Consider the following 22,148-nt stretch of genomic DNA (forward strand, 5'->3'; position numbering starts at 1 on the left):
TGGGGAGCTTCTGTGTATGCAGTTTAGGATATGTAATTGGACATCCAGATTTAGGTACTGACTGCCGATTATTTTGGCCACTGCTTGCCTACCCTTGTCAAATGCCTTTTATTGTGATGCTATTTAGCGTGATGCAATGCCTGGCTCCTATATATATAAAAAAAATCTGTCCTTGCGTTAGTCACGAGATTCTTTCCCCTCAGTAAACCCTCATGGCTGACTTATGGCTGAGATTGGACAACATTGAATACTTTTAAGGAGTGTTCCGCCATAGCCCTCACACTCCATGTTCATTCCAGTTCCTTGCACCAAAGAGAGGAGACTAATCCCGAAACCCCTTCTTCCCCTGCAGTCCCTCCGCAGGTGTTTGCCCGCGACAACCCCGTGAAGACGTGGGGCCAGCGGCCCGCGGTTCTCGAGTGTGTAGCGGAGGCCATCCCCAACGCCACCCTGACCTGGTTCTACCGCAAGCAGCAGCTGCAGGAGCGCACGGGGCAGTACTTCAAGGTGGAGAGCGCGCGCGGCAGCAGCAAGCTCACGGTGGCCCCGACCTTCCCCGACCGCTTCGGCACCTACGTCTGTGAGGCGCAGAACTTCCTCGGCAAGGGCTCTGTGGACATCCGGCTCGAGGAGGCCCGCTTCCCGGGCGCCCTGCCCACGCCCCGAGTCGAGTCCCTGACCCCGACCACCATCACATTCGCCTTCGTCCACACGGCCGACGATGGCGGCATGCCCATCACCAAGATCATCATCAAGCGCTGGAAGGACGGCGACCGGGAGGACCTGGCCAAGGTTCACGAGTGGAGCGACAGTGGGTGTTACTTTCCCCTCCTCCTTCTTTTGGGTCTTCTGTTTCACTTGAAACACGGTAGGAGAAAAAAAGAAAAAAGGAAGCAAGTGCTCGTCTGTTAGTGTTCGAAATGTTAAGGGATCGAAATAGACTCTTGGAAATTTTTAATTAGTGTTTTCAATTATACTGTCATATTTGCACATTAAAGATTTCCAGTAAAAAAAAAAAAAAAACACGGGTGGGCATTTTAGTCGGAAGTTAGCAAATAATGCATCTGAGTTACTTGTGGCAACATAAAAAAACCACGTAGGTCAGCGGATAAAGCGAACAGTGATTAGAACGAAACAACTTGAGCAAATAAAGTTGTCTGTGCCCTCTTGAATGCGCACTGTAATAGGTTCATCCGCGTAAGAAGAAGACTTAAAAAAGCAGTCTTGAAGTGCCTCTTTGTGCTGTTAGAATTGTCCAGCAAGCACATCACCTGGTGCTGCAGTGAGCCTGCCAATGTCTGGTGCATCGCCATCTGCGGCTGTTGTGCCATGCAGCATTCCATTGCTTTTGTTATCTGCACGATGAATTTGCCGAAAAGCGCGTGGACAATATCTGGAAACGCCAAACCATACCCAAGTTTGAGGGTAAGTGACATGAGGTGCATTGTGAAGCGATGTAAAGCGATTTGATGCCTACTAGGTCCAACTGCAGCATTGATTACGAACTAGGCGCTGCTGCAAACTTTGTCACTGCTTCTATTAAAAGGTAGTGCTATGCAATATCGACGCGTTGTCAGCACTTATCGTGGCTGTGGCATGCCCAACTTCCCATGGACCAATGGTTTGGAAGCTGTCTGGATGCCACAAGTTACAGAAACATTTTTATAACACGGGTTATATAAATGGGACCTGGATATAACACGGGTTTTTCTGGCTACCAGTAGGCCTCCCACAGAACTAGAAGCATAAAATGCGACGCTTATAATGTGGTTGCCTGAAGCACAATACCTTTTGGAGTGCGGTTTTTCGGTGGGTACGCTGATCGACTGGTGCAGTTGAAGCACCGTTTTAGGATCCCCTTCCCCCCCCCTCTCCCCCCAAAAAAAGAAAAGGTTCAGCCATCTCACGCAACCTGCGTTCCCGTATTTCCTCTAACTTAGACACAGAAAATAACAAAAATAGGCACTCTTTAGTTCGCGTGTTCCATTTGTCTGATAACCACAATTGTCCTTGCTCTTGGCACACCTCTGAAGATAGCAACCCCCTCCCTCCCCCCAGGCATGGTTCCTGCATGGCATGGTCCTCCCTCCTCCCCAGGCAGACAAGCAACCACACCACCCCTTTTCCTTTTCGAACATTTCGAGATAGCGAGCCCCTACGCCAGAGGTTTCTACTACCTGCTCATTGCTGTGCCTTCATGACCAATGGGGGAGGGGAAAAAAAAATTGGGCTTGGGTTTTTATTGTGTTGTCTCGCCTTCCCTCTGTGTAGCAACTATTCTCTACGAAATAAGAAATGTAGATACCTGAAAACACAAATGCAAAGCATAAGTTGAAGCTGCACTCACGGTTTGTAAGACCGCGCAGCGGCGCCTGATGCGAGGGAAAGAGACAAAATAAAGACTGAACCTGTTTTTAAGTGCCGTTCTTTTGAGGGATGATAAACAAAGAATAATTGAAAGGTAGCTTGCGATATGGTTGGATTTGTGCGTGTTGTGTTTATAGTGCAGTACCACTTATAATGCAGATTGTCGCGGTTCTTGCGACGTATGTTATAAGCGAGCTGCACTGTACTGTCATATTGGAGAGACTGGGAGATAGGACATAAATGTTGTCTCCTGACCCGTCCACTCCAACCCCAGTATTAAGTTTAGAGGGCAGTCCGTGTCTGCATTCATGTGGTTGTGTTCCCTTTTTAAACCGTGCAAAGTGCATCAGGTTGGTGTCATTTGGGCTTGTCAAGTGGGTGACATCAAGTGGATGACTCTTGGTTCCAGTGGACCGCGCTGACACGGTGACCATCGACGGGCTGGAGCCGAAGCAGAAGTACTGGTTCCGCTTTGCGGCCCACAGTGCGGTGGGCACGGGCCCCTACTCGGAGACCCTGTCCCGCGAGACGCCGCCTGAGATGGCCCCTGATCCCCCCATCGTGCTCAGCAACGAGAACAGCATGTACCCCAACAAGTACGAGATCCGCTGGGCCATGCCCAGGGACAACGGCCGCCCGGTCCGCCGCTTCCGTGTCACCTACTTCAAGGTGCGCTCCCTTTGTCTGCGAGTCCCACGCCCAGTCCAACAAAATGTGGCACCTTCAATACGCTCCCTCGGTGCTGAGACAAGAGTGGCGTGTTTAAATTGTGCCCAAGTGTGTCGAGGATAATATTCATGTTCAAACAACCTGCCTGACGTCGCAACAGAAAGCAATGACATTATACTCGGAGATGACAGTACAAAAATGAGTGAGCGGGCACTTGCACCATTTTTGTGTTGTATAAAATAACTCTGTCGCGAACAACAATTAACTGGCTTCCCCTGCAATTTCGGCAACTGCCGATGTTCCTGAGTCTAGGAGTGCGAGTGACAAACGCAGTGATAAGCATCTCGCCCGCATCAGCATCATGATGATGACCTGCTTACCTCATCTGAAATGTCTAACCAGGTCGATGAGCAGTATATTGCTCGTCGAATATTATTGTCGTTGAATATTATAAATTATTAATAATATTAATACTAAGGTTATTATTATTATGTTGTTGCTGCTGCTGCTGATGATGATGATAAAATATTTTTGGACATTTTTTTTTCTAAACCAATGCAACTGCGATTAATTAACCGATTAAAGCCAAACGATTGATCGGATTAAACCTGTTAACCGACGCCCACCCCTAGTAAAAACTTTGTTGGCTTTACGGGGTGTCCCCGCCTCCTCCTTCTCTCCCCTTGCCCACTGCAGGTGGACAAGCGGCCGGGCAACAACTTTGTGCGCTCGGAGGAGCCCCGGGTGATCCAGGTGGACGAGTGGCACAATGTTCCCCGAGTGGAGCTGCAGGGCCTGTCGCCCGAGAGCTACTACCGGGCCGAGATCGAGGCCTACAACGACATTGGCTACAGCGAGGCCGAAAGCCTCGTCTTTCGCACAGCCAGGGGTGAGCGACCGGGATTGGTGGAAAGGCTGGGAAAAGGGGTGGTGGATTTTCGGCGGCAGTAGCTGTGGAGAACGAAACATCAGCGTGACATCTTTGTTTGTCGGCGGGCAGGCAATCAGTGTTCACACGCGAGGAATACGGAACTTGCTCGCGAAGGCATTTCAAGCCCCCCCCCCCCCCCCCACTAAGTTTATGCAAGGTTTTAATTAGTCATATACCGTATAAACCGGATTATAGGTCGACCCGGTATATAGGTCGACCCCCTACCTTGAGGTGGGAAAAGTTGACAAAAAAAAATAATTCGGCACAGAAGCGCACTCACAATGTCTACATTTATTTTCAACGCCCGTCCGTCACTGACACTCACTATGCCTGCCGAAGTCACTCGTCCGAGCTCTCAGAGTCGTCTGAGGATGACTCCTTCGCACTGTCATCTTCCATGCCACCAGGCGCGTTGCTGGGGCACTTCCTGAACGCTCGTGTAACCATGTCGTCGGGCAGTCGCGAAGTACACCCATCTTGACACGGTCGCAACCGGCCCATATAGGTCTTTTTGTTGTCGCCGGCTTGTACAGTTCGCGGAGCCGGTCCGCGCATGGCCTCCGGAGCGATCGTGAGCGAAGTTCCCGGAAAGTCCGCCACTTTGTTCTCCAACTTGGGGTGCACCGCTTGACTTCCACGGAACGATCGGTTTCGGGGGTTGCACGCGCACAACTTTGCTTTCTGGCTCTGCCAGCACAGCACACTTTTTTTCCGAAAAGCCTAACTGGCGTTGCGCCGACATAATCCCATTCTGCTCGGTGACTTAATCGCCATCAGCTTAAACGCCGCGGTGACCTGGCGTCGACTGCCGCCACTCATCTGGGAACAGAGACGTACAGAAATGTACGCACGCACGCACAATAGACGAGTAAAAGACGAAAAACTAGAGAAAAGCGAAATCAAATAAAGGCCTGATAGTGCGAGAGATCAGTCCGACATAAACGGCTATGGCGACGGACTATGCTTGCACATTGTTTCCAGACAACGATTTACATTCTGCCAATGACCGCTATATAAGACGAGGGGTGACTTTTGTGCGGATTTTTTTGGAAAAAAACTCGACCTATATTCCGGTTTATACGGTACTTGCGCTTTCAGCACAGCTTTCAACCTGGGTTGAGTAATTGTTTTAGCCCTTTTACGGTCCATTGTCGGGCCCTGCCCGAAAACGCAACACGGCCGTAGCGGTCCGCTGTCAGGGTACGAGTGACTTGGATGTTCATAGTTAAATTTCACAGTTTTTCCACTGCGATGCGCCCGCATCCTTTGTATACGTGATGCGCCATATCTTGAGGGATAAGTAAACCTTGTTTGTTGAAGCTTTCTTCTCTTTGCACTAGGGTGCACACACAGAATCCACACGGGTCCACACAGAATCCACACACGGAATCCAGAAGACCCGTGCTGAATAGCACGGGTCTTCTGGATTCCGGAGCGTTTCATGGGTGCGCTGTTTGCTGAGAAGCATGGCCGCTTTCTCATCGTGTGCAGTGTACTTAGCGGAAGTGATAGCTTCAGTGAGGAAGAGAATTGCGTACCTCCATCAGTTAGTGATGACGGTGATTCGACAGAAGGGAGTGATGAAAGCGTTGATGGCGGCGGGAACAGCACTGTGCAGATCACTACTCTAAGAGCTACGCTTTTTGTCGAAAGACAATGAAGTGGTGGTGAAAGCTTTTTTTCCTGGCATCTCGAGGTTTCCTTTGTCGATAGTTCATTTGGAGGCGCACACAGCTGCAGAATCATGGTGAGAAAGAGCAGTGAAACCTGCAGTACCGCTGCAACTTCGTACAACAGCTGGTGGGTGATCTTCACGGCTCGAGCCAAAAAGCGGGGCTCGTCTGCATGTATGGAGTGCGAGGAAAGGCTAGATGGGACGAGCCATTTCATCTAAAAGCTCCCAAGCCGAAGCAGTGAGGACCTTTCTGTATTTTTTTGCAAAACCTGCAGTAAAAACCCTGGCCTGCACCTAGAGAATGCTTTGAGCAGTTTCACACGCTGCTCATATATTGGTAAAGTAGTTGTAAGCAGAATGCAAGAGAAAAATATCCTGTGAGTTTTAGTTGCACGGTTTGCGTTGTTCTTCACGCCGCCAGAAACTGGCAAAATAGTTGCGGACTAGAAAGGCAAGAAAGTGGGTAAAAGTTCCGGACTGCATTTCGCTGAGCTTCTCTCAGGTTTTATTTTTTTTGCGGGCAAGTTAATATCAAAATGCCTAGCGAGCGAGCAGAAGTTCGGGAATAATGTAGTGCTGTAATGCCTCGTGCATTATGGCGCACAACACAAGTCATCCTCGTGGGCCATAGATAGTAATACACACCAAGTGAAAAACTGGTTGTCTTTCCGCTATAATCTTTGCACCTGTGGAGCCGATTTTCACCTGCATGCCGAATCATGCATTGTAAGCTCCAATTCCAGAGAGAATACGCCTAGCTTTGCTTTTGACATTTACTTCCATTGCTTTTGCAGTCATTCTCTGCAGGCCTTGCCTAAACGAGTTCACTGCACGGCAGATCCATGCAAATATTCTGCGTGGCACATCTGTCCTCAAGCAGCCGGTTTTTGCCTTCCTTACAGCAGGCAGCCATGTGCTTTACAGAAGGAATTTGAGGAACTTGTTTTGTACAGTTGAACTTCGCTTACTGAAGCAAAATAGTACCACAGGCGGAGGCAAAAAAGTAATGGCAGGGCTATTGCGATGATGGTTCATTGTGCTACCCATGTAGATTGGGTGAGAACTTTCATGTGTAGCAATTTGAACGTGATGTTGGAAGCGTTACACGAGGTTTTGGTGCTAAAGGAATAGCATTCTTTGGTGGAGGGTTAATCCCCTTTTTCGCTGAAATGAAGGAAGCCGCAAGAAGCTGGGGCATAAAACTGTTTGGTTCTTGATGCTGGTAGAGGCCTGTAACAAACGAAAAAATAAGTATGCTTTTGTGCAACTATCGTACCAGTTTCCTCAGAAGGGATCAAGGCTGTGCAGCAGTGGGAGGAATCTTATACCTCTCCTGTAACTACACTGAAAAGCAGATTCCACCCTGGTGTAAGCATAAGTGCCACCAAGTAGCTGTGGCGTAGTTGCACAATGTGGCCTTACACCTAAATTTCGTGCGACAATGGAGGGATCGGTACCTGGAAGCATTGTGTGCGTCCCTTGCATCACTCGCTGCACTAAAACCTGGCTTGCCGCACCAAGAGAAGGCGCACTGCCTGGTTGACCCCACGAAGCAGCGGTTCTTCTGTTTCTGTCGAATCTTTCCAGCTGCCTCACTCTGTTTTTGTCTCTCACTCTCCCGATTCCTAATCACAGCAGCCACCTGTTGTTTTTCTCTCCTCTCTTGCACTGTTGAGACGGCCATCTCTGCCCGAGACTCCTGTGAGCCTTTCTTTTCTCACCATCTCTCTCTCTCTCTCTTTTTCGCCCCCTCCTGCACTTCTCCTTCCTTTCTCCATCTCTCCCTCTCTCTTCCCCCCATCTAGATCCCTCCATCCAAACACCAGTGAACCCACCCAACTTTGCGGGTACATACACACGTTTCCTACTTCTCTCTCTTGCCTTCTTAATGCCCACTTGCCTGCACATTGCTCACTGGTCTGGAATGAACGCATGCCGCCTCTGTCTGTCTGCCTGCCTCTTTCTCCTCTTCCTTGTCTCATTGCATGCCCGTCACGGGACATGGAGTTTTTTCGGGCGAAAGTTTGGCTTGATGTACAGTCACTTTGTGTCTCTTCAATGGCCACTCTGTGGTTTTATTTTTTCTCTACTTTCAAAGTGCAGTTAAGCACATAATCTGATACGCGCACAGCTTGTAAAAATAAGTGAAAAAGTGAGCAGTGTAATGATAACACGGTCACGTAGGCAGGTTTTGTCAAAATATTTGATCTTTGGCGATGTTCTGAAAGTGCCCCGTGCAAGAATGGTTATTGGCTGGTGACTGCAATGGCACAAGGCTGGGACATTTTGTTCAAAACTTCAAATTGAGTGAGATTTTGCATGCCGAAGCTTTTAGGTGAGCTATGGGTTGACTTAGACCTCAGTGAAGTCTGTGGCAAGATTAGGGGGCTGCTTTCTGTCTCCATTAAAAAAGGCATCATTGCTTCCTGTAATGGTGATACACTTACTTATTAAGGCTGCACAAATCAATTGCGAAGGGGTGAGCTTTCTTTGTAGGGGCTTTTTGGCTAATTCCCGTGTGGTTGAGTATGGTTCTTGTGGAAGTAGGTTCTCTCCTTACGAATCAGACAAAGCAGCTGTAGCTCTTTTATATACTCACTGTACTCCTAAAATAGCATCCTTAAATAAATCACAGAAAGAGAGAGTTTCCATTTTGTGTCGATTTTTTTTTTATGGCCATTTCTGCGTGCAATGACTTTTCTTGACTTTATGCTTTTTCTTCAACCCAACGCATTGTTGTAGCCTTGTACAGGAGCCGAAATTTCTCTAACCAAAACAGCAGCTACATGAATGTGTCCTGTGCGCACAAAAAGATTATGGTCATAAAAAAAAAATTTTAATCCAACGATCAGATTCTGCTGCATTTTTTTGATGTAAAGGAAGTTGCGATTTTTTTTTTTTTTTTGTCTTAACATCTGTCATTGCGACTCTCGCAAGGTTGGCCTTGAAAGCACCTCGGACAGAAAAATGTGAAGTGCACATGCATGTGCATGTTGTTGCAAGTGTGGCTGTTAATTTTCCTTTCTCAGTATCGCCTGTGCACCTGTCTTCACATTATATGCAAAGCAAACTTCTGCTCAACTGTTGTGTGGCTATCTTTCCATGTGTGCATCATCAATCAATTCATGGCGCTTGATTGTCACACTGTGTTGTTCTTTGCTTTGGCAGGAGTGCAACTATGTGTGGTGTTTGTTCGGTGTTTTCATTAACTGCCAAAAAGACGCTTGTTATCTTTTCTACTGTTCTTATTTTTTTTTTCTCCAGCTTGGAGTGTTATTTTTTTGCCTTGTAGTAGAAATTTTCAGATGAGCTGATAAACTATCTCCCGGTCTAAGCATGATTAGAGCTGCTGGTTCATAACACAGTGTGCTTGTAGGGGGGCTTATGTACAGCTTTAGGAGGGTTGCAAATCGTTGCTAATCTCCTATTGAAGTTTGCTCGTGCTTATGCCGAACAAAATTTTATCTGGATTCACGGCCCATTTTCTGTGGCTGGAAATGTCTATGGGGACGTCTCTCATTTTTTGCCTTTTATAGGGATGCAGGCTTTTTTGGATTTGTGAGTGCAAGGAAGCTTGACTGTCTTGTTATTTTCTCTGCTTTGAAATATTCTACGACTATTTGATTTAAGGTCAGGACATTCCAAAAACAGGCACCGTCTTTTTTGCCTTGAGATTCAGTTTTCACATGTGTGTGTTCCAGAAAAAGTAGACAAAAATGCATTCTGCATCTGTTTTTGAGAATTGCCTCGTAGTGAGGTTTAGTAATGTTACCTGTGTTGACCCTAGCATTAGTTGTGGCCTTGCCTCGATTAATTCCATCTTTAACATTTGAGGCTGGCCACCCTTGACTGTTGCTTGCAATGATTTTTACCTAGTGACACCCAACAAAAACTTCCCTGCATAATTTGGCACTCCAACTCCTGCATCTGCTGCTGAAACAAGTTTCCCGCCTGATCTCCGTATTTCAAAGCCTGACCTCCAAAGTTCCCCTTTGCACTTTGCTTTCCGCAACCACCTTTCACTGTGTTATGGATTCCCATTTCGTGCTTTTCTCATCCACCACATAGGTCCCTTGAGTTGCATTTTTTCCCAAGTCTTTTGTTGGGCCAGTCGTTTTCGTTTGCAACTCAATCCTCCCCTCAGCCTCTTAATCCTACTCTGCCCTTCTTTTTTTTTCTTTTTTTCCTTCTTTTTATTCAATGTGACCTGCGTTCTTGCAGTAGTCATTCTCATCAAACCTTGCCCTTCAATACCGCTCAAAACATTAATATTTCACCGTTTTTTTTTTTTTCCCTTCCTTCCCCTCCTCTTCTATCTTTCCGTTCTGCTTTCTCTTTTCTGTTTTCTTTTCCACCGCGTGCAAACCTTCCCCATTGCCACCCTTTGCTTCGTACGATACTTTTTTCCTGCTCCCCGAATGGCTTGCATTCCGCCATTTACGTGCTCTTCTCGTACTTGACCTGCTGCGCCCACCTTTGGTGGCCCCGTACCCCGGCTCACCTTCACTCCGTATTGCCACGTGTGTGCACCTTCCCTGCTGCCCTGTTCGCTCGTGCCTCGCCTGTCCCCCGTGGAACCTGGTCCTCCCAAATGTTCCTCCCTCCCTCACCGCCTCCCTTCTTCCCCCCTCCCCCCTTGCTGGGTGAGCAGGTGAGGTGCCCGAAGAGGAGCGTGCCGGGCAGCAGGCCCGGCTGAGCGGCCTGGGGCTCCCGCTCACCACCATCATCATCATCGTGGTGGCCGCGGTCATCCTGGTGCTGCTGCTGCTAGACGTGGTCTGCTACCTGCGCTTCCACTGGGGCTTCCTCTACTGCCTGCGACACTCGTGCGGCGGTGGCAGCCGCTCGCCCTCCAAGCCCCTCACGGACGACGCCAAGAGCAGGTGCGTTCGGGGGGACACGGTGCTCCAGCTGTGCGCCGCCACCGACGAGGGCTACCAGCGCGAGTGGGGCGGCGCCGTGCGCCAGCACTCGCTGCGCGTGCACTACCTGCCCGAGGAGCGGGGCTGGGACAGCACGCTCGCGGCTGAGGAGAAGGCCCTGTGGGGCGTCGACAACAACGGGCACGTGGCGTTCACGTGATGCTGAGCGGCCGCGTCTCCCCCCCCCCTCTCTCTCTCTCCCTCTTCCTCGCTCTATCACACAGGGTTGACATAGTCATTATCGAGGTGGGCAGGCAGCTAGGCTGTTTCAGCACGGGAGGTGCTCCGGCTTTCGATCCCGGACTTGTTGTAGACTGTGCGGCATTCTGTAACTGTCGGCCAGGCTGGCCGAAAGAGCCCCGTGGTTGCTTATGAGGGAGCAATCTCAGAGGTGCTCGTCCGGTTTTAGGGAACATTTCTTTCATTCAGTGGGGAGCATAGGAAAATTCAGTGGGAGTTTTGCAACTTCCTACTTTGTGAATAAGGGGTTTGTTTGCATTCAGCTGTCGGTAGAAAAGCCTTCTCTGTGTTCTGTCTTTTTCAAACTCCAGCTCAATCCAGTTGGCTAACTGCTGGCAAGAAGGAAAGGCTTACGAGTTGTGACGTAGACACAAGCTATGCTGATTGTGAAGCGGTCATTGTGATTGCATTTACGTAATGGTGCGGATTATTTATCTGGGAGTATTAAGTAAGGTGCCCATTATTTTTGTTGGCGAGTGCACAAACTGTGGTGTGTTTACTAGCTGTGGTTAATGCCGGCGTAGAACTGAACTTCGCCACTGTGAGAGCTAAAATCTGAACTAGCGGTTCTAAAATGTCATATTGATAGTCTCAAGGATGGAATTGACTGGTTCAGGATAGATAATTAGTCACTAGCCTGATAGTCTCAAGGATGGAATTGACTGGTTCAGGATAGATAATTAGTCACTAGCCTTCCTAAATTGTAGTTTAATCTTACCATAGGGGTCAAAGGTCAAGAAGTGTAGCTGCCGTTCTCCAGTCTAACGTGTGTATCGGCACATGACGGTAAAATTATTTTCTGAGCTACGTATCTTAACGCTGTTAAACTTCAATTGTGAGCTGGGCTTTTTTTTTTTTCCAGCCCCAACGGTTTTCAAGGTTACCGTTGGGGAATAACTGGCCCCATCGAGTGCTGTTTCAGAATCTGGTGCTACACCAGATCGAGCTAAAGCACTTTTCCCCGCTAAAGCACTAAAAAGATCGAGCTAAAAGCACTTCTCCCCGCTATCATGTTAGGTGGCATTCACGCCACCATGAGCAGCGTCTCTGTTGTCAGTCTTCTTTGAACACTGTCCACAAGTGCTTCAAGATGGCATTGGTGGAGGATGAAGTTTGCGTGCCGTCTATGCCTCTCTGCTCATTTTTCTTTGGGTCCAGTCTGGTCATTTTGTTGAAAAACGGCCAGAACCAGAGCTTGCGTACTCTTCAAGACATCGGTGCCTGAACATTTCGCTTCCGTTGCCGCAGCCCCCCCACAGTGACCGAACCCGACCCAGAGAAGACAAAGCCAAAGGCAGAGAAGTCAATCTCCACTGAGTAAGATCACCCGTGCTTTGTTCCTTCCTTGTCAGTCTTGGGTGCTGGCCTGTCCTCTTGGTGGTGCTCAAGATCATGCGGCGAGCGTCCTGCTCTCAGCTGTACTAACTCGAGGCTGCGAAGCTGCTCCCTTTTTTGGTTGGGTGGACGGTGGCTCTGTTCAACTCTACTAACTCAAGACATCGAAGAATTCCTCTTTTTCCTGATTTGGTGGAAGTTGACTCTCTTCAGCTCTACTAACTCAAGCCGGTCGGAAGGTGCATCGCACTAGGCTCTTTTTGTGTAATACCCCTGTCACACGGGAAATCAGTCATTCACATTTAGGCTGAACGACATTAGCTGTGATAGCCATTAGTTTGGTGCTGCATGAGAAAGCTGACATTTACGCGAAAGGAATTGGGTGATTCGCATTGGCTTCTGAATCGAATTAGTGGCCTCGGCAGCAGTGGTTCATCACTAAATAAAGAAGTTTAACAATAACCTGTACAGTACTGTGTTTAATAGGTACCAGTAAATCAACATTTTTCTTCGCATGCGGTTGTAAGTATATAAAAAAAAGTACACACCTTTGCAAGGTGGCGCCATATTTGTTGCTCCCCACATGGGTTTGTTACTTGTCTGAAATTGTGATGTGAATGTAACTTAAATAGCTGAACATTTTGCATTTCAAAAGGAAGTATGTTTTGTTTTTAGAAAATTAAAAGGTTTACAAACATTATGGACGCATTTACATAATTGTTTTACAATTCTGCGAGTTACCCAATCGTCGGTGAATGACGTTTGCTTAGCCGTGTAGACCCGCGCGACCAAACTGAATGTCATTTATGCCTAAGGTCCTTCGCTTTGAATTACATTATATTTGCTGTGTGACAGAGGTGTAACACATCCGCTCTGCCTTTCTGGGAATCGGCAAGTTTCATCATACACAGAGCTCAGTCCTGCATTTCTGGCTCGCAGGAAAAAGAAGAGACAGTGCGTTTTGCAGGTTTTTAGCGCTCCACTTAATTGCACATGGTGTTTGGACTCTTGGTATATAACTGCCAGATTTATCTTCTTTTTTTTCTTTCCCCTCTTTGACCTTGTCTGTCTTCTTTCCGGTAGACGTTATTGAAGTTTGGTATCTTGCTGGGCTGGTGATGGAATCCTGTTCTCTCTTCGCTCTTGGCGGTGACGGGAAAGGTATGAGTGTCTTGTTTGTAGGTATTGTCTGTGCGCTCAAGGGGCCAGCAAATCTGCAATGGTGTTTCCGTGCCGTGGGGTCCACATGGCACTCAAATCCATTGAAGTACACTAACTTGGTAGAGTGGAAGTTTGGGCAAGTTGGCAATTCAGTCGACACGGTTGCACAGTGTAAAAGATGCTTTTGTTGTTCCTGCTGTCCTTGCCTTGTGCACTGTGCAATCATGAAGTATACTCTTAAACAACTGGAAGCAAAGCTAAACTTGTGTGCTTGCCTTTGCTTTGTAAAGAGACGGCAGTGTCTTGGGAAAAGTTGCTTATTCTGTACCACGAATGCTTCACGTCTTTAAGAGGTCTTGTAGTGCATCAAAGTTGGAAAATGTTTTCTGTCTTGGAAGTTTCTTGGTGGTCCATCTGGGTGTAGCCTCTGTTGCAGCTCAACTCTGATTATTCGCGAACTGTGAGCCGCTTCAACGCAGCTCACATTCACTGGAGTTACATAAACTTAACCCGCGTGACGCGTAGTCTTGCTGGTGGTTGTTGCTGCAGTTTGTGCGCACCACTCTGTAGATAGGCCAAATCTATATTGCCTTTGGGCAGTCAGCATTTTATGCGAGTGTTGGCTTCATTTGTGCCATGCTGCAACTGTGTTTATTGTGAGGCATACAACGAACGCTATACTGAAAGTACGAACGTACACTGACAGAAGTCAAGTGCGAGTATGCGTGTGTGTGTGCCTGTTTAACCAAGGAATGTCTGACGTTAAGTGAACTGCATCCAAGTCCTATGCTTCACTGGTGCTAGTGAGCAAAAAAAAAACGGGATGGGGTTGAGGGGGAGACTTTATGTAGCAGCTATCAACATAAATGTTGTGTGTTTCGGTCTTGTCTTCTCGATCGCCAATACAAAGGAATGGTCAGAAAGAATTCAATGGTAAGTGGTATTCTCATCAGAAAAAAAATGGCTACCCGGGACAGTTGTGTCTCCCTGTTTGTGTTCTTCTGTTGAGAAAGTGTTGTGACCACGGTAGATATCTCTTTTCTTTTTCTACGTGCAATGTGACCCACTGTGTGCCGCTACATTGTTGCTAGTAGATGCTCCTTGTTTGCGCAGCATTTCAGCGCCCTCTTGCCTGACTTGCATGTGTATGCCAAGTCACTGTCCTCATCTCAGTGAGGGCTTGTGTTTGTTTTTTTATTATTTGCATTCGGCATGGCTTGCCATTTGCTTTGTTTGGAACTGACTTCATTTTTTTTTCTTCCTCCTCCTCACTTGCCATTGGCCACTTCTTCTTTTTCTTCTTTTTTGCTTTCCCCCTTTTTTTCTTCCTTCTTTCGATGCATTTAGCAAGGAATTGTTGAGCACGGCCGACGAGAAGACGCGAGATGCGGCAGAAGACACTCCCATGATTGACACCAAAGGGTAGGCGCAATCTCTGCAAAGCTGGCCAGCTCCAGTCAACCATTCTTCACTCACTTCTTTTTTAATCTACTTTTGTTCCGTTTTTCATTTTTACTACCTCATGCTCCAATCACGGCTTGCCAAATGTTATTGCTTGCTGCGCAGTAAGGTTACGTGTGAAAGGTACGGTTTTTGTTTTATTATTATTATTATTATTATTACTTTTTTTTCTCTCTTTGCCATGTGGACATTCAAACATAATCACGATTAGTAGATACTCCAAATTTAACACGTTCACTGCATCGCGGATTGCCATTTATGCGTGTCAGCTGTGCAGCCTGAAACATGCAATGGTTTTTCAGATGTTTTGGTCTTGTAAACCATGTCAAAGCTGGAAGTGGTACGGATATGGTACGGATACGGAAGTGGTACGGACTCATCCCGCACGGCAAAGAAACGAAACGCGTCCATTTACCGTGGGTCAGCATTGCCTACTACTGGCTCAAAAAATAATTCGTGAAGCCTTGTGAAACAATTAACAGATGGCGCTTGTGGCCTCGGCAGCAAATGTGACAGGCCACTAATCTAACTGCATCTGAAGGTTATGCAGTAAGGTGCCATGGTGGCCAACTACACCAAAACGCAAGCACAATGCATTAAGAGAGGCTACTGGCAACATCCCAAGGTGGAGCTAGCAGCTGGTTACTAAATTGGCTAAACAAGAATGCTACGGCAGCATCCTAGGCTATCGACCATTTTATTTTCTTCGTCCTGGGCACTTCCATTTTATCAGTGGGCTGTGCTGTGGTCCTACAATTGGCGCAGTGGGCAGGAAGATGTAACGGCGCATGGCAAGCGCAGCCCAGAACATGCTCTGATCTTATTTAAGATTAACAGATGAAAAGGTCTATAAGCTTACCATATTTGGCAATGATGTGCGTGGCATATTGCACAAAGTAATTTATTCCTGAAGAAAACACCTGTTAGACGAACACAACGGATGGAAAGTTAAGTAGGAAAGACCTGTCATAATGCTGACTTCAAACGTAGCTGTATTTGTGGCACTGTACTGTCATATTGTAACAGCTAACTCGCACACGCACACATGCACACACTTACCAAAAAATTGGGCACCTATCTTGAGTTTTCTCCGATTTTGCTTGCATCTTTTTTTGTGTGCGTGCGTGCGTGCATGTGTGTGTTTGGCATTCTGAGATTTTGAGCTGGGATGTTTGGAAACCAAAGTAGGCTGTAGGCTAGTGCTACAATATTTTTTTTTCTACCATCATAGTTGTCTTTGCCGACTAGCTTAAATGTTGGCAGTCATCATCGTTGCAGTAAAACAGCTAACTTGCTTCCGTACCATTTTTTTTCCATCCCCACTTTTGTGCCTCTAGGCTTTTGAGAATGACTTTTATTTTTGCTGTGTCGTGTGCAAGCTTCTGATGCTAGCGAAGTCTGTTTGATGCATCTTGAAGTATTCGCAGCAAGCTTGCTTGCGAATTGTAGAAGCATGCCTGAAGCCTAGCTGTGGCCAAGACTACGTTCCCATTTCCTGCTGTTGCTGCATTTTTTTTTTTTTTTACGCTGGCCTCTAGAGCACTGAAATGTCTGCCTGCGGTGTGAGGTAAAAATTTCCAGATGTCCTTGCAAATACATTAGTTGATCTCGTTTGGTTTAGGCTGAACCGTCGCAGTGTTTGTGCGCAGTGGCATTTGTGGGCTGAAGGTTGTGGCCATTTGTCATCGAGCCATTTGCTTTTTTTTTCCTTTTAAACTGACAAGTTGGAGTTTATCTTCCTATCTTCCAAGTGGACGCTTGTCACGACAAACTCTAAATTACTCTAAATTTCAGCGGAATATAAGCACCAAAAACGCACTTCTGGGTTTGGTAAACACTTAATTAGATAACACATCAAGAAATGCATACAGGCTATACAATGAAGAAATGAAGTTATTGCACTCATAAGGAAAAAAAGTGCTGCTTCATTATCCTGCCTGGTAGCTTGCAAGAAAAGTTGTTTGCTTCATTATCTCTTGTTGTGACTGAGTGAAGGATAAGCCAAGCGTGAGCTTTATTAAAAGGTGAGCTTCATTAGGCTGCACCTTGCTTTGTGACAGGCAAGGGGTAATTTTGAAGTTTGATGCACGAAGAAAAAAATGGTAATGGCTGCCATAGGGAAGTGTATACTCTAATAAAAATAAAGAGCTAATGGAATTTTGTAGTGCCCCCTTGCTGGCCTCAAGTCTATATTTAGGAAGATCACTATCCCGAAATCACATTAGGCAGTCGTATAAAGCATGAAACTCCTTACGCCACGAGCAGCAAATGGCTCTTATTAGGAATTTCTCTTGTGACACGAAGAATGATAGAGCACTGCCAGGTTGTTCAGTCTTGCCCCCAGCTGTGCTTTTCTGCATCTTTTGTAGTTAAAACTCAAAATTTGAGACTGCTGACATGAAGGTGGCGTGGAATTCTGTCAGGTGCCTGGATATAGGTTTTTGTGGAGGCAGGCTTGTAGTACTTGCAGCTTGGCAGAGTTCTAAATCGAAAACTAAACTGCACCAGTCAACAACACTAACTAGGCATTCTGCACAAGTGCGGTTACATTGGTGCCGTGCCAACTTATATGTGAACTACTGTGGAGTGTGCTGATTGAGCATCTGCTGTAGAAAGTCGGGCTCCACTACTTCCCCCATGTAATCTAGTACAGTGCAGTTGAACACCTTGTTACGCCGTGCTTGTTAAGCCGGGGAGATCAAATACTGTCCCACGGGTAGTAGCTCGACTTGTCCACTCACAGTAAAATGGGGGAACCCCATTTAGCGTAGTTGTCCATGACGAGTTATTAACTGAAACTACCAGTCAAAGTTGGTTCCATGTGTTCTTCTGATAGTTTGTGTCAATGAGGTTTTTCTGTACAGCATTAGAAAGCCTTGTGACTGCCACCTGGCAGAATGCAATTGAATTGCAGCCCTGTATGCAGCCCAGTCAGCGGTGCCAAAGGTAGTGTAATGTTAGCCGGGACCTGCCGTTCAAAGAAATTTCTAATTTCTGCACGCTGTCTTCACATTCAAACAAGTCCTGCAAGGTCTTAGCCCTTGATGGCCTATACCATCTAAGCAGCTTTTATTTAATGGGAACCTACTGTGCTTCAAAAGCCGCATGAGAACACCCAAATGGAGACGTCTGTCCCAAGTGGTTAAGACAGCCTGTTACGATGGGCTCGTACAATAAAGATCTCCTGCACGTGTGATTGTTTTTTTTATTATTGTTATTTTTGCGGTTTTGTTGCCTTAATGGCAGAACCAGTTTTTCTATGTTTCGCCATCCTGACGGTGTGGTGGTGCTGTTCTTCTTCTTCTTCCCCCCCCTGTGGTGCAGGCTTAAGGACGGCAAACACGACCTGAAGTTTGAGCCGGGGGACAAGAACCACTCGCTCAAGGGCTCCAAGTCGAGCATCGCCAAGGATAGCATGGTCTGACGCTTGCGGCCCGAATCTCCCGCCGCGGAATGGGACGATGGTTGTCCTCTGGCGATCACTGGAGTGCCCTCGACGCGAGCCGTCGGCCGTCGTGCAATCGCTGCCCCAGCCAGGAGCTGAAGCGGGCGACAGAGGCACACACAAAGAAGCCGTTCGCTCACACCCGTCTGTTCACTCATCACAAATGGCGGCGCCATGTTTTCGCTAACTTGTTTCCTTTCGCGACATTTAGTTTCCTTCTTCACCGGATTTGCTGGAGACATTGTTTCTGACCAGTGCAGGCTGTCTTCGGAGACCCATTTGAACGACAGTTCCTGCAAAAGTCATTTTTTTTTCTCCTCTTCACTTTGCGTACATCACTCCTTTCCTCGTCATCACACGTTGCCATGATCAAAACCTTTTCTTTACTGCCATAGAAAGAGTCTTCTTGTTTTTGTGTTTTTCTCTGTCCTCTCTTGTATGGCTAAGTTGCCTCTACCTTCAGGGATAAGTTGGTTGTGTCATTTTGCGGGCTGCGGCCGGGTGTCGCCCATTGTTCACGCAGGTGTGTGCCGGCATGCCGCAGATTGGCGGCAGGGAGTGCGTGTGTGTGTTTCAGCAAAGGGACGCTGTTCGTTGTAAAGTATGGCCGAGTGCCAGTCTCTCGTTTCGTTTTTCTCTCGTTGCAGAAGAAGTTTGCATTGCTAAATGTCCTTGAAGGCAGACTACACTCTCATTATCCTTGAACTGTACGCTGTGTATTTTTTTTTTTGTTCTGCATTGTTGTTTGAGGACAAAGTTGTATTTTCGCACGTTGCGGCTACACCATTTGTTGCGACTGCTATTCTAGCGTTGTATCACAGAGTAATCACATCGAATCATTCCATGTAAACTACTTATTTGGAGCGTCGTTCTTTTTATTGTCTTAGCCGTTTTTATGAACTCGGCTTTTGGGAGTGCCGCGATGGGCGGTGTTCTCGCAGGTTCCCGCATATTTGTTTTTTTAGCTGAGAGGAACTCTGGTTTTATTTACATGTGCATAATGAATATATATAGTAAATATTTTAAAAGTGTTGTTTCACTCTGGGGAGTGAAAAGAAACTGATCTCTTGTCTAGTTTCCCGAATCTCCAGGCCTTCTCACTTTTTCTCCGGGTTCCCAGTTCCTTCTTTCTCTCAGAGGATTTTTTTTTTTTTAATTTTCCGAACACGACGAGACTCGCTGTTGACCTACAAACTATTTCGTAACCCGTACAAGGTGTGTATGTGTGTGTTCACTTGTAAACATGCTATTGTGCGACTCTTTGTATAAAGCGTTTCGAAATGTTCTCCTTCTGTTGACCTTTACTTTCGGTTCCACCCTGCCTGATCCTGCCAGCCCCACCTTTTCGTCTCGTGCTGCATGCCATAGGAGCTTAGGCTGGGTGCAGCATTTCGAAGGCTGTGGACCACTGCACAGCCAGGGTGGTTGCAATGACCAGCAGCTACAAGCGTGCAGCCATGAGCTTTCAAAGTGCAGTTTGTGTGAAGAGCCGTGCAGCTGACAAGGCAAGGCATTTAACCAAAAGACCCGTCCGGGGCCTTTTAGCGAAATGTGCGTAGTGTTCGCTACTTGCGTCTCGGATCAGGTTCCTCCTCATCTTCCTGCCTCGAGTGGCAGAACAACCACTTGCAAAGAATCCACGTGTGGAGGGGGAGGCCATTCAAGCAGACGGGTTTAAGAATGAAAGTTGCGGCTGTGAAGAGGCTTTCAAATGAGCCACTCCCTTACATCCGTTCTTTTTCCTTTTGTTTGTTTCTTAAGTTCTGCCCGGAATGGTTTCAAGAGCGCCGGTGGGTGTATTGTTGTAGAAAACGCCCCTTCCCGACCCATCTCCTCCCCAGCTCCCAGCATAACTGCCGACCACAAAACGTGATACAACAGTTAACAAAGAAAAAAAAATATTATGCCACATGTTGTGGTGTGTCGAAGGTGCTTTGAAGGGGTGAGGGGGGCTGGGTGAGAGAGAGTGCTTTGCTCGTGGAATCGCTCAAACCTGAAAACCAGCGATCAAAACTCTCTTTAGTTTGGCCTGCTGTCTTGCCAGGTAAAAAGGCCTTCTGCCAAGTAAGGGCCTTTTAGGAGCAGGTTGTTTTAAACGGGTGACTATTGTAGGCCGGAAGTGTTGTTGAGCAGCTAGATGCACAGGCGGTAGTTTATTTTCTGGCAGGCCGTGTCGTGCTTTTTTGCTGGAGATAATTATTGTTGCTGTTGGTTCGTGTGTAGACACTCGTTCAGTGAGTGCAACTTCTTAAGCGGCAACTTCTCATTAGATCGTGGCCCTCTCGTTGACTTCTGTACTTGCTTGCCCCGGCTTCAGACGGCTTAAACAAAACCCCTAACTCAGTTCAGCAGCGAGCGTGCCATTAGCACCTTTACTCGGCTGCTGTATTTTTGTATACCGCAAACTTCTCGGACTCAAGAGCCGAACAGTTGTACATGAAAAAGAAGAAAAAAAAAAGTGTGGTGTTTGTTTCAAGCAGCAGGCTTTTGAATAAGCTGCTCCTCTGAGTCGACCAAACAAGACTGTAATATTTATCTACCATCTATATCTTGCGATTGCTGCCTAAACAAACACTCGGATCATTCTGCCATTCAGGTGGATTGATGTAACGTTTGCATTTCTGGCATCTGTTTTCAGAGATGTATTTCCTGAACAGCATTTTTCTTTTTCTTGCTTGTGTGCCAAGAGCAAAGAGTGAACGGGGCTGCAAGGGTGGAGGTGCAGTGAGCTTAAACAACTTAAAAAGAGCTTGCTTCAACATCTCTCGCTGAGGTTTAGCAAACCTCTGGTGCGTTGTCAACAGTTGCACTTTTCTCTGCCTTTGTTACAATCGTCGCACAAAGGGTTGGGGGCACAGTGTCTAAAAGTTTTCATCAGCTGTTGTGAAAAGCTGCTGCCTCGAATGGCGTCGGTGGATGTAGCTGCTGCCACAAGTTTGTACACAACTGTACTGTCTGTCTTCCGTGCGTCGTGGCTGGCAAAGTGTGCTTCCCAGTTCGCTTTCCTAAGTGATTGCAGAAGTCAACGAGAACGGCAGCCCGCGCTCTTACCGTCCCAGCGCCGACTCAAAACGTGAATTTTATGCGCACGCGCGCTCTCTCCCATGTTTAACGCACCTGTTTGTGGTTGTTTCAGGCGCACTTTGGGAGATAGAAGAACGAAAAAAAAGTAGGAAATTGTTGCGGTATGATGTTGCCCTGGTAGTAATGCCAGTGATGGCAGCTAGGCACATGCTTATCGAGATATACAAAGCAATCTCCCTTTGAGATGGCCTTGTAATTTTTTTTTTTCTAGTTTGTTGTGCCGAAGTGCTTGCACAAATGAGGTAACTTATCGGGTTGCGCTAAAGAAATGAAAAAATTCTTCGCTGGGCGTTTCGCGACTCGATGGGAGTATTAGAGCTCTCGCAAGGATGGAACTGACTTTGCCTTTGCAAACCGGTGCAGATGGCTTTTCTGAAGCTGAACTCTGTTGCTTTCTGTTTTGGGGGGCGCTACGTGAGCTTGTGTCGCTGCGAACTCTGTAGGTGACTCCGCCGTGCCTTCTCGGCGCTATGCGCCGGGAGGCCATAGTAAACTAGTTGCGAACGGTTGTGTGATTTTTGCGTGATGCGCAGTGATGTGTGTGGATGTGGGAATGTACAGCCATAAGATCAAAAAGAGAGAGAGGAAGTGAAAAGAAAAAGCTGCTGTGGTTGGTTATGAATGGCACTCGTTTTCTGAGCGTATATATATATATTAATGTCTATACATATATATATATATACATATATGCGTCCGCACTGTAGCGCTTTAACGACGTTTCACCTTGTTTTATTAAGGGTTGTAAAGTTTTTAAGGTCTGCAGCTGGAACTCGGTCTGTGACGTGTGTGCGTTAATAAAGTTGATTCGTAAAAAAAATAAAAAACTGCCTCACTGCTTGTCTGTCCTTTCTTTTGGTA

General features: G+C 47.0%; 1 protein-coding gene across 4 annotated transcripts in view; it reads left to right on the plus strand.

Annotated features, from left to right (window-relative positions):
• LOC144178741 (fasciclin-2-like) overlaps positions 1-22,114 on the plus strand; it is a 92,522-nt gene extending 70,408 nt beyond the window's left edge. Inside the window, exons 10-17 of one of the 4 annotated variants that reach the window (XM_077706822.1) lie at positions 353-811; positions 2,777-3,036; positions 3,733-3,925; positions 7,448-7,489; positions 10,294-10,525; positions 12,053-12,121; positions 14,648-14,722; positions 18,086-22,114. In XM_077706822.1, the coding sequence (XP_077562948.1) occupies positions 353-811; positions 2,777-3,036; positions 3,733-3,925; positions 7,448-7,489; positions 10,294-10,525; positions 12,053-12,121; positions 14,648-14,722; positions 18,086-18,185 (1,430 nt within the window). In that variant the 3' untranslated portion in view covers positions 18,186-22,114. The remainder of the gene's footprint in view (positions 1-352; positions 812-2,776; positions 3,037-3,732; positions 3,926-7,447; positions 7,490-10,293; positions 10,526-12,052; positions 12,122-14,647; positions 14,723-18,085) is intronic. The other 3 variants (XM_077706824.1, XM_077706823.1, XM_077706825.1) reach the window with 3 other exon arrangements.
• Positions 22,115-22,148: the final 34 nt, after the last annotated feature.

Source organism: Haemaphysalis longicornis, unplaced genomic scaffold (genome assembly GCF_048455015.1).
Source record: "Haemaphysalis longicornis isolate Haplotype H1 unplaced genomic scaffold, Haemaphysalis longicornis Haplotype H1 scaffold_4, whole genome shotgun sequence".
Classification (NCBI taxonomy): Eukaryota; Metazoa; Arthropoda; class Arachnida; order Ixodida; family Ixodidae; genus Haemaphysalis; species Haemaphysalis longicornis.